General features: G+C 46.8%; 3 protein-coding genes across 6 annotated transcripts in view; 1 reads left to right on the top strand and 2 right to left on the bottom strand.

Moving 5' to 3' along the window:
• The window catches only part of ccdc83 (coiled-coil domain containing 83), a 9,209-nt gene extending 5,337 nt beyond the window's left edge, over window positions 1–3,872 (bottom strand). Inside the window, exons 1-9 of one of the 2 annotated variants that reach the window (XM_047043395.1) lie at window positions 3,354–3,872; window positions 2,565–2,773; window positions 2,305–2,389; window positions 2,008–2,176; window positions 1,538–1,705; window positions 1,219–1,310; window positions 1,054–1,122; window positions 642–763; window positions 312–397 (exon numbers count right to left, since the gene is read on the bottom strand). In XM_047043395.1, coding sequence (XP_046899351.1) covers window positions 312–397; window positions 642–763; window positions 1,054–1,122; window positions 1,219–1,310; window positions 1,538–1,705; window positions 2,008–2,176; window positions 2,305–2,389; window positions 2,565–2,626 — 853 coding nt within the window. In that variant the 5' untranslated portion in view covers window positions 2,627–2,773; window positions 3,354–3,872. The remainder of the gene's footprint in view (window positions 1–311; window positions 398–641; window positions 764–1,053; window positions 1,123–1,218; window positions 1,311–1,537; window positions 1,706–2,007; window positions 2,177–2,304; window positions 2,390–2,564; window positions 2,774–3,353) is intronic. The other variant, XM_047043394.1, reaches the window with a different exon arrangement.
• zgc:153990 (uncharacterized protein LOC768125 homolog) lies at window positions 2,770–6,507 on the top strand. The gene is made up of 5 exons (XM_047043396.1): window positions 2,770–3,093; window positions 3,920–4,111; window positions 4,428–4,943; window positions 5,032–5,085; window positions 5,185–6,507. Exons 2-5 carry the CDS (start codon window positions 3,985–3,987, stop codon window positions 5,625–5,627), a joined length of 1,140 nt encoding a protein of 379 aa, XP_046899352.1. The 5' UTR covers window positions 2,770–3,093; window positions 3,920–3,984; the 3' UTR covers window positions 5,628–6,507.
• Window positions 6,508–6,674: 167 nt separating this feature from the next.
• Window positions 6,675–12,176, bottom strand: adad2 (adenosine deaminase domain containing 2). 3 transcript variants are annotated; one of them, XM_047043182.1, is made up of 9 exons: window positions 12,128–12,176; window positions 11,187–11,635; window positions 10,955–11,083; window positions 10,418–10,568; window positions 9,948–10,115; window positions 8,416–8,630; window positions 7,752–7,986; window positions 7,157–7,289; window positions 6,675–7,003 (listed from the first exon to the last, which is right to left on the bottom strand). In XM_047043182.1, the coding sequence occupies exons 2-9, from the start codon at window positions 11,611–11,613 to the stop codon at window positions 6,893–6,895; spliced, it is 1,569 nt and encodes a 522-aa protein (XP_046899138.1). In that variant the 5' UTR covers window positions 11,614–11,635; window positions 12,128–12,176; the 3' UTR covers window positions 6,675–6,892. The 3 variants fall into 3 exon arrangements, with proteins under 3 accessions (XP_046899138.1, XP_046899141.1, XP_046899140.1); XM_047043185.1 differs by having other exon boundaries at window positions 11,187–11,567; window positions 12,128–12,170; XM_047043184.1 differs by having other exon boundaries at window positions 11,187–11,629; window positions 12,128–12,143.
• Between the last annotated feature and the right edge of the window lie 1,250 nt (window positions 12,177–13,426).

Consider the following 13,426-nt stretch of genomic DNA (forward strand, 5'->3'; position numbering starts at 1 on the left):
CTGCCCTGTGTGCGCACTCATTCACTCCCCCTTGTGGATTTACACAATTAATTCAGGTGTTGGAACCAGGGTCTAAAGGATATTACTCCAAAACTGGAACATTCTAAAGTCCACAAGAGCATTGAAACAAAAGTTCTCATCATTTAATTTAGATTTGCAAATCAGCCTAAAAAGAAAAGGACCTGAGCTGTTTTGACTACTAGTTTACCCCTTTTTGCACAGACGACTTCGATTTCAGCTCTTAAGAGTGTGTTCGATTAATCAAGTTCCTTTTTGCACAAATACTAGTTAAACAAATAACTTCTACTGACCAATAGTTGGGCTGCTATAATCTGTCATGCCTGTGTCCGTTGAGTCATAAACTCCCAGTCCAGCGGCCTGAGTGAGGAAGATGTTTCTGGAAAGAAGCAAACAGAAAGCGGAAGCCATGAGTACAAGCTCGTAACACGGCAACCGTCACTTTGAAAAGGGTTCACAGATTGACCTTGGCAACATTTGTATTGTATTCAGTTGTCCTTTTTCCAAGATGGAGGCCGGAACGACTGAGATAGGGTGACACGCATAGATATATAAACACTTGTATACATATATATAACATATATATAAACGCTTTTATATATATCTATGGTGACACGGGTCACCTGGAGATCTGCAGGTCATGCAGGCGCTGATCAAACAACTGGCTCATGTGCTCCAGGTTTTCTGCTTCCAGACTCTGGACGGCCTCTTCGGTTATGGACACCTCTCTCTTGTAAATGGCAAGCTGGAATACATCATGATTATGTGTACAGGCTTGGTGTGCAGCATATATGACGCAGGATGCCATTTGAATTTTAAATATGCTTCTGTCTTTTTAGAAATATGGCTGACTGGATTAGGGACATTAGTACTGTGAAGAGGAACACATCCTTCTACCTATTCAGCCGTCTTAGATATGAGATTACCTCAACACCAGGGAGTAAGAAGGAGGGATTTGTACTGCTAAGTATTTAAACTGGGCTAATGATCACTGGATTCATGTCCATAACACATCCCAACTGCCCGATTCAGTACCTCTTTTTGCAGCCACGCGCTCTCTCTGACCTCCTGCCTGCTATTCTTGTCGAGGTGTTTGATTGCTTTCTGCGTAAAGATGTCCACGTCAGTGAAACGGCGAGGGAAACTCGTTGAGAATGGCCTGAGACAGTGCCATGCGGTACACACGTCACGTCTTCCTACCTCTGTAGCCAGATGCTGCTTCTCCTCAATCAGCTCAACGGTCTTCTTGTCTATTTCATTGAATGTCACTTCAAGAGAACGTTTGATATTGTCTGGAAAAACCATACAAGGAGACGGTCTATTAACAGACAGAAATACCCTTGCTGCCATTGTCCTGGATTAATCGTTTATTCTTACACGATTAACTCTTTACCAGTTTCGGATAATGAGGCTTTCAGGATTGGTCCACTAGCCTAAATCAAGGAATCCGTTTAAAGACAGCTACGGGCATGGCCAAGAGCAGATCTCGGATCAGCATCGTGAAAATCCACCTACTGACCTGCCATGTTCTGGAAGCCTCTCTGCACGTGAGCGTGCTCTGCCTCCAGGTGCCTGATCTGCTGCAGGTGCTCCTGGCTCCCCACATTCTTGTATTCCAGCCAGACCTGCCTCTCGCCCAGCAAGACCTGCACCTTTTCCTCCACGCGCTTCAGCTCACTGTGCAGCTCTCTCGGGCACATACAAAACAAACATTTGATACACAAACGTATAAACGAATGCATACGTGAACAAGCATTCACACTTTTAAGAATGTATTATGGGGGGGGGACTATTAATCAGAAGGTTGTCAGTTCGATTCCTGGGCAAGGCACTCCACCCCTACTTGCCTTGGGGGGAATGTCCCTGTACTTACTGTGTCGCTCTGGATAAGAGCGTCTGCCAAATGACTAAATGTAAATATTTCTCAGTATATAACTACATCTAGTCCAAATCAACGTGCAACGATGTATAAAATCACGTTGCTTTTACCTGCCAGTTCTCCCTCCTGGTTGCGGACCATCTCCAGGTTCTGCTGGAGGGCTTGCTCCACCTGCTCCTTATTGACCGCCTCTCTCTGTTTCAACTTGGTCTCCTGCTCCTTGGCCTGCTTCCTTAACAACCTAATATGACCTGTCTGTTCCTCCTTCAGCTGTTCTCTCTGAGAAGGCACGTTAACAGTTATTCATCATCAACATGGTCACGGTTTTCCCACAAATGATTGTTTGGTACTGTAAAAACAGATGGCATATATCAGTGACATAGTTGACCCGGTCAGATGAGACTCACCAGCTCTGTCAGTCTGCGTTTCTCTGTTTCCAACTGTATGATTTCTTCCTGAAACTCTTGTATTTCCTTTGTTTTCAATTCAATCCTAAAAAATATAAGAAAATACTACTGGAACCCAAATGACACTGCGCTGAATGGTGGGTCAGATATGGACACGTTATGCAAAAAGTCATTGTCTATTTGTCTACTGTAGACTGTATCGTAAGGTTGGATGATCAGTATGTCAAGTTTGATCGTTTTGATTTAGCAATTTGACTTACTGGAAATTGGTATACGCCTCAGCCAGTGTAATTTTGTCTTCGTCAGATGATTTCTTACCCATGCTTACTGGTTGAATGTTGATGCCTTGTTAGCTAGTACTAGCTAGCTAGGTTAATTTGTTAGTGTCATCTTATTTCCATGGAAACATCAAGTCAGCAGACCCAGTGCCAGTGAGCGTCATGTGGAGTAACCCAACGTGAGTTTCAAACTACATAGGATTGGAAGGCTCTTTTTACAAAACATATGCACAAGTTTTCCCAATTAAAAATTATGAATATTTTATTAATTGCAAAACTTTGCGTCTGCCAATATTACTTTGATCTGACTGAGTCTGGTTTTTGGCCGTATGATTTGAACAGCGCTTTCGCACGCTAGTTGTGGCCATTCTTCTCATACAGTACTGCAGACTGGGAAAAGGTAGACACTGAGCGTGCGCAGCGCTGAAACGTACGTATGTGTGGTTCGCTAGCTAGCTGCGAAGTTTCAGGATTTGTCTTACATTAACGCATCCTTTCTTTACCAATTCAGGTAAATTACCAATTCATAAAACAATTCCAATTGCAAGTTCACGCATGGCTAGAATTTGCCTCGTCAGATGAATTACAGCTAGATAACAATACATGAATAAATATTCTAATTTTGCTGACCCTGATTTGACCATAGACGGTGAACGTAGCCAAGCTAGGCTAACTGGCTTTGCAGTGCCGACTATTAGCTAACCCTAGCTAGCTAAGTTGTTAGCCCTGGGACTATGTTGATGTGAACGATAATGTTTTAGTGCGGCTTACCAATTCGTTGAGTGTTGCACTTGCTTGCTATTAACTATACTTGCTACCAATTCGTTGTAAGCGGTCTAACTCAACATATTTCCAACGCTTTCCGCTTGTAGTTAAACTGTTATCGGACGGTGGTTTCGGTAGTGCTAGCTTGTTTGCAGCACTGGCTGTAGCATAAATTATAGCGTCTGTCTGTATGGCATTCTGGCATTGTTTGCATGACACAAACTGAAGACAAACGCGGGTGGACTGGAAGATGCGGTCACAACAATGTACAGTTGTGATGCACGTCTGTTCAAGACTTCTAGCTAATTAGTCGCCAACTACCAAATGTAAACGAGTTGGCCACTGAGTGGCCCGATGTGCACACTCCTGCACAAGCACATGACGCTGTAGTTACCTGTTAATTTGGATGTGCATGCGAAACTACGTCTTGGCATCCACGTATAGAAAGTACATTCTCCTAATTGATCATGCTGCAAATAAGAATAATTAAAGTCAGACTTTTTAGGGGCAGATTTATGTTTTTGTCTTCTTCCAACTACACTCATTAAAAGTGCATGTTTGTTTACCACCAGGCTGTAGAGAAAGACGAGCAGAGACGGGTGGCAGAAGCTGATTTCCAGTTGCAGTCAACAATAAGATGTCTTCTCCACTGTACTACAATCAAGACAGTGTGACTCGCTTCAAGAAGAGAAAAGCTCGCTTCACCTTCAGTGAGGTCCACATCCTCTTGGATGAAGTGAGGAAGAATCGTCATGTCGTCGTTGGTATGTAACTAGGCCCCTCAGTCATGCTATTTGATCAGGAAATATACATATATACCTGCCTGAACACTTGACATTGGGCTTTTCAATAATAATAATTTTATTCTACATACCTGTCCCATTAGTATTAGTTAATTGGACTTTGCACCTTTTGTATAGTATAGACTTGTTACTTACACCACTTATTTAAGGTTTACTCCTATATGTTGAATGTATGCACCTTCCTGCCAAAGTAAATTCCTTGTCTGTGCAAACTTTCACGGCGATTAAAACCCTTTCTGATTCTGATGACATCTCTTTATGTTTCGTAACCCTGCAGGCAAGTTTAACCGCGGCGTGCCGACAGACATAAAGAAGCACACGTGGGCGGAGATCACGGCCCGCGTGAACGAGATCGGCGACTGCCAGCGCGAGGTCATCGAGGTCATCAAGAAATGGTCCGACCTCAAGTGCGACACCAAACGCAAGGTGGCCGCCATGCGGTCCGGCGTCGGAAGCCAAAAGAGTTTAAACGCTCGCGGGCTGCGCGAACTGACCCCCACGGAGAGCATCGTGCACCAGATCCTGGAGATGGACGCCAAGCGGGACGCGGGCGAGCCGTCCTACGATCACCTGAGGCTGCTGGGAGACAACGGCGAGGGGATGGAAGAGGAAGAGGAGGATGACGAGGACATGGTCGGAATGCGCCGGTCCCCGAACGGAGGGATGGACATGGCCTCGATGCCACCCCTGCATTCCATGGGGGTCCCAATGCTCGGTTCCATGCCTGGATTGATGCCCCCGCTCCCTTCTCATAACACAGATCAGATGATGGCCAGTTACAGTGGCTCTTCACGTGAGTGAAGGCGTGGACTACACAGTCAAACTGGAATGAGCAAAACTGTAAAACTTTGTGTTCATTTCTCCCGTTTCTTTGCTTGCAGGCGACGCATCGCAGCCCTCTTACGAAATGCAGTACGAGATTCCTCCGATGGAAGGTGAGGACTCGACGTTTAAGAAACTTTCGTTTTACTGCCTTGTGAAATGTGAAGCTCACGCCCACCCAAACGTTTTAACCTGTTTCCCCTACCCCCCAGACACCGACGGCCCTTTCGTGGACTCCGACGACGACCTCCTCCCCTCCGCCAACCTGTCGTCCACCCTCCCCGAGGACCGCCCGGGGAACACCAGCACCCACAAGGACCCCAGCAGCAGCGCCACCAAACCAACCCCCTCCTCCGCACCCCCTCCCCTTCCTTCCCCCCTCGCAGCTCAACCCCCCCAGAGCTCGCGGGACAGCCTACTTCAGAACGCCACCCTCAGCGTCCAGGAGCAGCACGCCACCAACGTCCTCCTGGAGACGGTGTCTCGCTCCCTGGAGCTGCTGTCCGAGTCGGTGCAGCAGCTGGCCGAGACGCAGCAGGAGTTTGTGCGCGACTCCCTGCAGCTCCAGAGGGAGACCGTCCAGGTGCTCAGAGACTTCACCAGCGGCGCCCTGGCACTCATGCACGACAAACTCAACGGGCGCCCGGCGCTATAGCAACCGAGAGGCAACAACCCCCCCTCCCCCTCCTTCCAATAACTAAATCTTGCCACGGTTGGGGGAGGGACTTTGATTTGATTGGTTGATCCTTCCGGGGAGGTTCTTTTCCACTCCAGGATTGTCCAGTGCTGCGAGATTATGCTACTGTACTTCCAAGATGTTTGCCTGATAGAATGACTGTTTAATACACAAAATAATTTGATAGGTAATATATGTCTTTTGCCCTAAAAGAATCAAGCTTGTTTAGTTAAATCAAGTGTAAGGTTTGATAGAGCTGCAACCAATTTTCTTACATACAGAAATGGATCATGTTTTCTCAAGCTGTGCTTACATTTGAAAGCTTCAAGACAAATTCTACTGGGTTTTAGTGACCAAATAAAATGTTTGCATCAGGCCTTTACAGTTTTGATATTTTACCCTGGTCTACCATTACTGTATTATATAGTATGCTACATGTGAGAAAAGGCAGATTGTTTTAGTTTTGATTCACTTTATGGGAACTTGCAACCACAGCTGAGAACTGTACATTGACGTCTATGGAGTGACCCATGTTCTTGACTTAAACACTGTAAATTACTGTTCCCTCTGTTGTAGTCCCTGTATTAGAACAGTATATTCACATTTGTTTTCCTAAACTTTAATAGGTTATTGAACAATGGAATATAAACCAAACATTTCACAGAAAGTGTGTGAGGGTGTTCTTTGAACTTGTTTAACACAAAGTTGTTGTTTTTTTGTCATGCAACCACAAAACATTGTTCATATGAACCTAAAGTCAAGCTTGGAACACCCCCTCAAAACTGTCCCCTGGAGCGACCTCTCAACCCTGGTCCTCGTGACCCCCTGCCCTGCATCTTTTAGATCAGGGGTTCCCAATCCTGGTCCTCGGGCCTCCCTGCCCTGCATGTTTTAGACGTTTCCTTGTTCCAACACACCTGATTCAAATGAATGGTCGTTACCAGGTTACTGCATAACTAGATAACGACCCATTCATTAGAATCAGGTGTGTTGGAGCAGGGAAACATCTAAAACATGCAGGGCAGGGAGGCCCGAGGACCAGGATTGGGAACCCCTGTTTTAGATACTCCACTGCTACAGCACACCTGATTCAAATAAATGGGTAATTATCAGTCTTTTGCTAAGCTTCGTAACGACCTATTCGTTTAAATCAGTTGTGCTGAAAGAGGGAAACATCTCCAACATGCAGGGCAGGGGGGGCTCTTGAGGACCAGGATTTAGAGAGGCTGCCCTACAGGAACGGCTCAGTGACTGAAGCAGTCCACCAGGTGTTTCGAATTCCAGGGCCCCGCGTTATTGGACAGAAACTGCTGGTTAACAACAGTTTTGGCATTCTGGTACATTCTGGCCTTCTCCTGTAACACAAGAGAGGAACGAATCAGGATAGAAGTGTTCAAAAAATGACTTGTGTAGAGTAAGCATGACCAGAATGTCCATCACCTGGCGTATGGTGTTCCTCTCAAGTATAAAAGGTTTGTTTGTTTTTTGAAAACGCTCAAATAACACACCTTGACACTGCGGCATGTGGGAAGTTCCAGTAGGCACTGGTGTCCTGCCAGCTTTGCCACTTTGCGAAAGTAGCTGTAGAGGGCTCTCTTGCACAGTCTGCTGGTGAGACCAGGTCCGCTCACAGACGGGGAGCTGGGGGTGGGGGGGGGTATCGGAGAACAATGAGACTGCAGGCTACTACTGCCTCTGGCGGCAACAGCAGACTCCCCTTTACCACGCTCCATTGTGGCTCTACACACCAGAAGCTACTACAGTCACATGTATCAGTTCAGTGCCCACTCAGTTTTTCGTTGAACGCCTCAGGTTGAAATCAGAACGAGAACACACTTTTTGTTGTAGACACTGCCAGAAATACCCCCCCCTACCCCATTTTGGTCCACACACATTTCCAAAAGTTTGTGTGTGTGTGTCACAAGTCACTTGTGATTAAAATCTGTGTATCCAGGATAGGACTATACAGTCACCAGGAGAATTCACCGTTGAAGTCAGAAGTGGACGTCATCATCGGCCTCGATGGACAACTACAAGCAAGTGTGTGTGTGTGTGTGGGGGGCGTGCACTACCATAGGCGCGTGTATGCTCGCTGGAACGTACCCTTCGACAACGAGGCCCTTTGTGCAGTCCATGACCTCGACGCTGGCGTCCCCCAGGCACCAGTTGACGCTGAGGTCTCTACAGTAGAGGCCGCAGACGGGAGGCCCCAGGCCCGCGCCGCTGAGGAAGAAGATCTTCTGGCTCCTGAAGGGCTCCGGCAGCTGCTGCTCCCAGCTCTCCCCCAGGCGCGTGTTGATGGTGTCCGACACTTTCTCAGAGTAGTGGCTGGAGTTCCCTTTGGAGGGCACAGATCCGTATCGTTAAGACTCGACGCGTTGCTCGTTGTCACGTGTGACAACGACGACCAGGGGGCGTCGCTATATGCTTGGACGTGCCCATGCACGATGGCTACAGTGGCAAAAGATTGAAAACAGATCGGAAACTCTTGTAGGTCATAGATGTGTCCCAAGTATACACGGATACACGACATGATGCAAATTGCTAGTAAGACAAGAACATTAGGGCAAGGTTTCAGTTGACTAAAAGTACCTAAAAGGCCCTGGGTGAAGTTCTGGAACACAGTGCTATGAACAGATAAATGTTAACGTATTTAAAACGTTCATCCAATCTGAAAATTAAAGTTTAAAGTTTAAAATGCCTGTGCTATAACTTAATGGCCATTATAAAATGGACAACTGGACACGCAGATGAGACACTCCCTTACCCAGCACCACGCTGGTGATGTAGAGCGGTTGCAGGAAATGGCTCAAGAGCGCCCCCTGGACCCCAGTGACCGTCCAGCGGCAGAGCTTGTCACTGTCCGACATGCAGCAGATCCGGGACCCCCACACGCTGGGGTGGAGGATGGCCGCGGGGATCAGGGAGCCCTTGGCATGGCACTGCAGCTTCAGGGAGGTGTAGCTGCTGTTTAGGGACTTCCTGGAATCATAATCGTGTTCATTTCACAGATGCTTTTTACATATGTGAGGGGGAATGGAGCCTATGACCTTTTGCAGTCCAATGCTCTACCACTGAGCAATAGCCATCGCCAAAGCACACCAAAGTAGACATTAACAGAGTATCATGCGTGTTCCGTGTTGCTCGTTAATATCGTTTCTTCCCTCTCTTACCTACACAAGGGTACTTCCTGGCTCCTGTGGTGAGAAATTGGATTTTGAGTGAGGTGAGGGTTGGATTTTGGGGGCCTAAGATGGCGGACTGAGGTCTGGGCAGTTAGAATTATACTCTGAACAGGATCAAACCAGAACAGGGGGAAAAGTTTGATGGGGAAAGAGTGTGTGTTTTGAGTGGCATAGGCTGTTGAGTAAGAACTTGTTTAATAATAGTTGTGCTAGACCTAATCAAGAGGATGCTCATGTCTTAAACAAGGGAGTGGTTCAGAATGGTTTACAGCTGGTATGGTGAAATAATAGCTGAATTTACTTTTAAGGGGCTAAAGTCATGCATCGGAAGTGGTAGGTTCTGCCAGAACCGAGGAAAATGAAGGTGAGGACAGTTCTGGTTGAGATGAGTTGAAGTGGGGTTATTGGGAGTTGAAGATATGAGGCAAGGCTCCCTAGAACAGTGAGGAGAAAGGGGGGCCAGGGTGAGTCAGCATTAGGCGAGACTGGTGTGTCAATAGCAGAACAACAGGGGTCTTGCCAAAGTTTAGAAGGAAAAAACCCATAGAGCAGAATCCAGAAGAAGGAGAGATGGAGGATGTAGGAACGGGTTAAGCATGAGAGGATGGAGATGTTGTGGCTTGGGGTGACTGGGAGGTGATGATACAAGGCGAGGCCATGTGAAGGAGGGGTGAAGTGAAGTGGATGGGGCTTTCCCAGTAAGAGAGAAGTTGATCAACACTTTAAGAGCCAGGGGATGTGCACGCAGGTTTGGGCTGGATAGGAACGGGTTAAGAACCTTCTAGAATGCTCGAGAATCAGACAGGGTGGGGGTCTGATCCTCATATTTGTCTATATAAATGTCCTAGGAAATGTGAGTGCCTTTTGAACCTTTCGTGTAGGCTGCATCTACCTCGCTGAATAAACCACCAAGCCATCTGGACTTTTGAAAGATATTCTGTCTCAGACTCTATTTTTGATAATCCTTCTGGAAGACGTCTAGTTTCTTCAACACTCCCAAGACACAACAAAACGCAGTTTCAGCCAGCCACGCCACCAAAAAAAGCTGAGTTGAACCAACCCGGTCACATGAGCATAGCGTAGCCCCCCCCCCACACATCCAAAAGACACTTACATGAGAACACACTGCGCGGCTCCTTTGGGGGTCTGGCTGGTGTACAGGTGGAGGTAGATCCGGGGCTTGAGCTGGAGGAGGCCGCCTTGGGAGGCGTTCTGGTAGATGGAGCGCTCCTCACGCCCCGGCTCCTGGCTGAAGAACAGCAGGAGCTGCTTGAACAGGAACCTGTCACGGAAAATGGGGGGTCAGATGGCTGAGCGGTTAGGGAGTCGGGTTATTAATTATAACGTTGTTGGTTTGATTCCCGGCAGTGCCAAATGATGTAGTGTCCTTGGGCAAGGCAATTCACCCTACTTGCCTCGGGGAGAATGTCCCTGTACTTACTTTAAGTCGCTCTGGATAAGAGCGTCTGCTAAATGACTAAATGTAAATGGAAGACGACCGTCCGTCGTGAGGCCCCTTTCTGACCGCTGGCGACCCGGAAAGCGAGAAGGGGCCAGAGGATTCGGGTCTCGGTTTTTTTTTACCTTTTGAGCGCACGTCTGGCGGTGACGATGGCGTGGCAGTCGTGCACCACGGTGCCGTTGAAGCACTGCCAGCCGCTGCAGCTCCCCTGGCCCGTTCCCAAGGCGACCACCTCGTAGAGTTCACAGGGCAGGCCACGGGTGTCACGCACCTCTGGGATGGGATGAATGAATGATGGATGCAGAAACAGCAGTTCACACTTAGCTTAAAGCCCTGCTTCACACCTGCTCTGTCTAGGGCTGTGAAGTGTTACACGCCATAACTACACTATGAAATGTCACTGTTATTCTCGTTGGCATAGCTTTGTATGAAAGAAGGACCTATTCTTAGATAGCTACCTTCCTGAAGTTAATTTTCTGCTCCAACCTCTGTTGTAACTAACCTGACTCGACGCATCAAAGGAACACACAAGTCAAACCAATCGTAAGAATCGACTGTGCTACATTAGGGTTTGAGCGAAAACCGACAGGAAGCTAGCTCTCCAAGACCAGGGTCTAAAGCATTGGAATGAAACACCCAGTTGAATGCGGTGCCCCTACCTTTCTCCAGGACAAAGGCCGCCAGGCAGCTCTTACAGTCTTTGAATTCCGGATTCTTCTCCATGAGGTCGTCAAACCTCATGCTGCACACTGCTGCAACCCGATGTTTGTGCCAGTCTGACAAACCCACTGGAGGAAACAAAACCAGTTTACGTGACGTCTACAGACTTTATTTCGAGTACAATAGAAAGCCGCACTGTGGCTGTCTTTGTGTTCTCTCCCCGCTCTTCACCTCCATCTCTTTTCCCTCTCTTGGGGCTGCGGCAACGTTCGTCTGACTCATCCCGAAGCTCCTGTTCAATTAAGCTCACGTCCTGGTTGGGAGCCATATCAGGGAGGGATAACCCATCATCGGAGTCGTCCTCATTCTCAGAATAGTCCACCAGCATGGGGTCAAGCACCAGGCGGGGGCCTACCAAGACAGGTTTGGGGGAGGATGATGCCTGCAAAGGCCCCGAATCTTCTGTCAACACCTCCCCTGGAAGGACTGGGGTTCTAGGCCTTCCTACACCCCCATCACCATCGCCGAGGTCTTGTCCGTGTACCCCACTTTTGCCCCTGAGAGTCCTTAGGCTCGGCTCTCGATCTGGAGGGAATCTCATTTGAAGGCATGCTGCAATTCGGGGCAGTCGTTTATTCACCACCTCCTGGTCCACCATGTTTTTAATCAATATGCTGTACCTGCAACAGTTGTCATTTTCATAAATGAACCACAGGCTTTGCTAGCTAGTGTTTTGTTTGACTCTATTTTCCATGTTTGCTATTATGAATAGCATTTAACGTGTGTGGCTTCAACAAGGGCAGAACCCCGAATTAGCAAATAACGTCGTTTGTAAATGTGAAAGTTTGCAACAAGTTACTGTACCAAGTTATCAACGTTTCGAAACTAGACGGCTAGCTATCTTCGGAGGTTCACCTAGGAAATTATATAGCTAGTTAAGAGTATGCAGCACGTGTAACATGTTCAAGCTAGCTACTAAGGGACCATGCAAGATTTTTAACTAACAAATAGCTAATAATTAGGCTTAGTATGCTACAACATGGCCAGAGCGACTTCAAGCAAGGAAGCAATGTGCGCACCTCAAACAAGGTGTTGCTAGTTGTAAAGAACATGAGAAAAGTTTACTTTCTAATTTAGTTAAAAGTTTTAATCTAATGCGTTAGCTAACTCACCTAGACCGGAGGTCAACCAACGGGTTTCGGAAAAACTGGCTAATGTAAGTTGGACCACGTGATGGCAGTAAAGCGCATGCTGAGCAGGGCCCAGTGTACGATTTTGGCCTGAGTCATTTTCTGCAGGTCATCCCCTCTCTCTCCCCATGCCCTTCCCCTGTCTCCATATCGTTAAAAATAAGTATTCTTTACACTCAAAACATTTAATTTACCAACGCGTATAAACTATTGAATGTGTTCTGTTCATGTACCTCAAGTATTGTTTTGAAAGTTAATTTCGACAATTGAGTTTGTTTTACAGATGTGATAAGATTTGAAAACTCAATTTTCCTAATTTAGTATCATAATAAGCCTATTTTCTATTGTTAACAGACACTGTTGGTAATAACTGCACGTTGTGGCCCTTGTGGTACAGTTTAATAAAAATTATATTAATCCCTAAATGTGACATGATATAATGACATAGTGAAAACCAATGTTATACTAATGCTATAGGTAATGTTACACTTATTCTGGTTGTAAATAACCCTGCTATTCTTCTAGCATTCTCCTGTTCTCCTTGAACTAAACAATCTCCCTCTGCCTAACAATAATCAAGCAGCATGGAGTCATTTTTAGGAAGAATATAACTATTACCCCTCATCCCAACCCTGACACAAACACACACAAACACACACACACAAGTGGCAGTTAGCCAGAATTGCATTGTTCCTCTGTCCTTTCTGTCTGAGTGGGCTGGGTAAACAGCTGCCAAGGGTAGTGTGTGGAGGGGGAGGGAGGACTGTGATGGGTGAACAGTCTGGATGTGGTGGTGGGGGCCTTCTTGGAAGACAACAGACTGCAAGGGATACGGGGTGGGGCGGCAGGCCTATGAATAGGCAGCTGTATTCCCATTTTTTTTTAGAGCACTTCTACTCCACCTTTAGTTTAGAGTACTCCAACCCAAGTGGTTGAACTGTCTATTCTGACAAGTACACTGCTTCTTACAATGTCTCCACTAAGAGTGTTAACGTTAGTGAATTCATTCGTTTACGTTTTCAAGCTCATGTTCAAGCTATCTTTGGTTTCCATCTCTGGATGGAAATTCTGATACTGCTTCTGTAATGTACTGTTATACATGTCATGGCATGTACATTACAGGAACAGTTCGACCCATTGCTGTTGAAATTCCTCCAATCAAGTTGAGGAATTGTATAAACGTTTGTTGAATTCCTTAAAGTCTGCGTTAAAACATTTCACCGCAGAGGCCCAGCTGAGACTCTGCATTAGGGGCCCGGTCTCATACAAATGAGGGGATTA

This window comes from Hypomesus transpacificus, chromosome 20 (assembly GCF_021917145.1).
Source record: "Hypomesus transpacificus isolate Combined female chromosome 20, fHypTra1, whole genome shotgun sequence".
Taxonomy (NCBI): Eukaryota; Metazoa; Chordata; class Actinopteri; order Osmeriformes; family Osmeridae; genus Hypomesus; species Hypomesus transpacificus.

Excerpts from the sequence above, each read along its gene's own strand:
- adad2 (XM_047043182.1), bottom strand. The coding sequence starts at position 11,613 with ATGGTGGACCAGGAGGTGGTGAATAAACGACTGCCCCGAATTGCAGCA. Across the intron at positions 11,084-11,186 it reads GAGAGGGAAAAGAGATGGAG|TGGGTTTGTCAGACTGGCAC; the intron begins GTGAAGAGCGGG and ends TGTTTCCTCCAG. Across the intron at positions 7,987-8,415 it reads CATCACCAGCGTGGTGCTGG|GGAACTCCAGCCACTACTCT; the intron begins GTAAGGGAGTGT and ends TGCCCTCCAAAG.
- zgc:153990 (XM_047043396.1), top strand. The coding sequence starts at position 3,985 with ATGTCTTCTCCACTGTACTACAATCAAGACAGTGTGACTCGCTTCAAG. Across the intron at positions 4,112-4,427 it reads GAATCGTCATGTCGTCGTTG|GCAAGTTTAACCGCGGCGTG; the intron begins GTATGTAACTAG and ends GTAACCCTGCAG. Across the intron at positions 4,944-5,031 it reads CAGTTACAGTGGCTCTTCAC|GCGACGCATCGCAGCCCTCT; the intron begins GTGAGTGAAGGC and ends CTTTGCTTGCAG.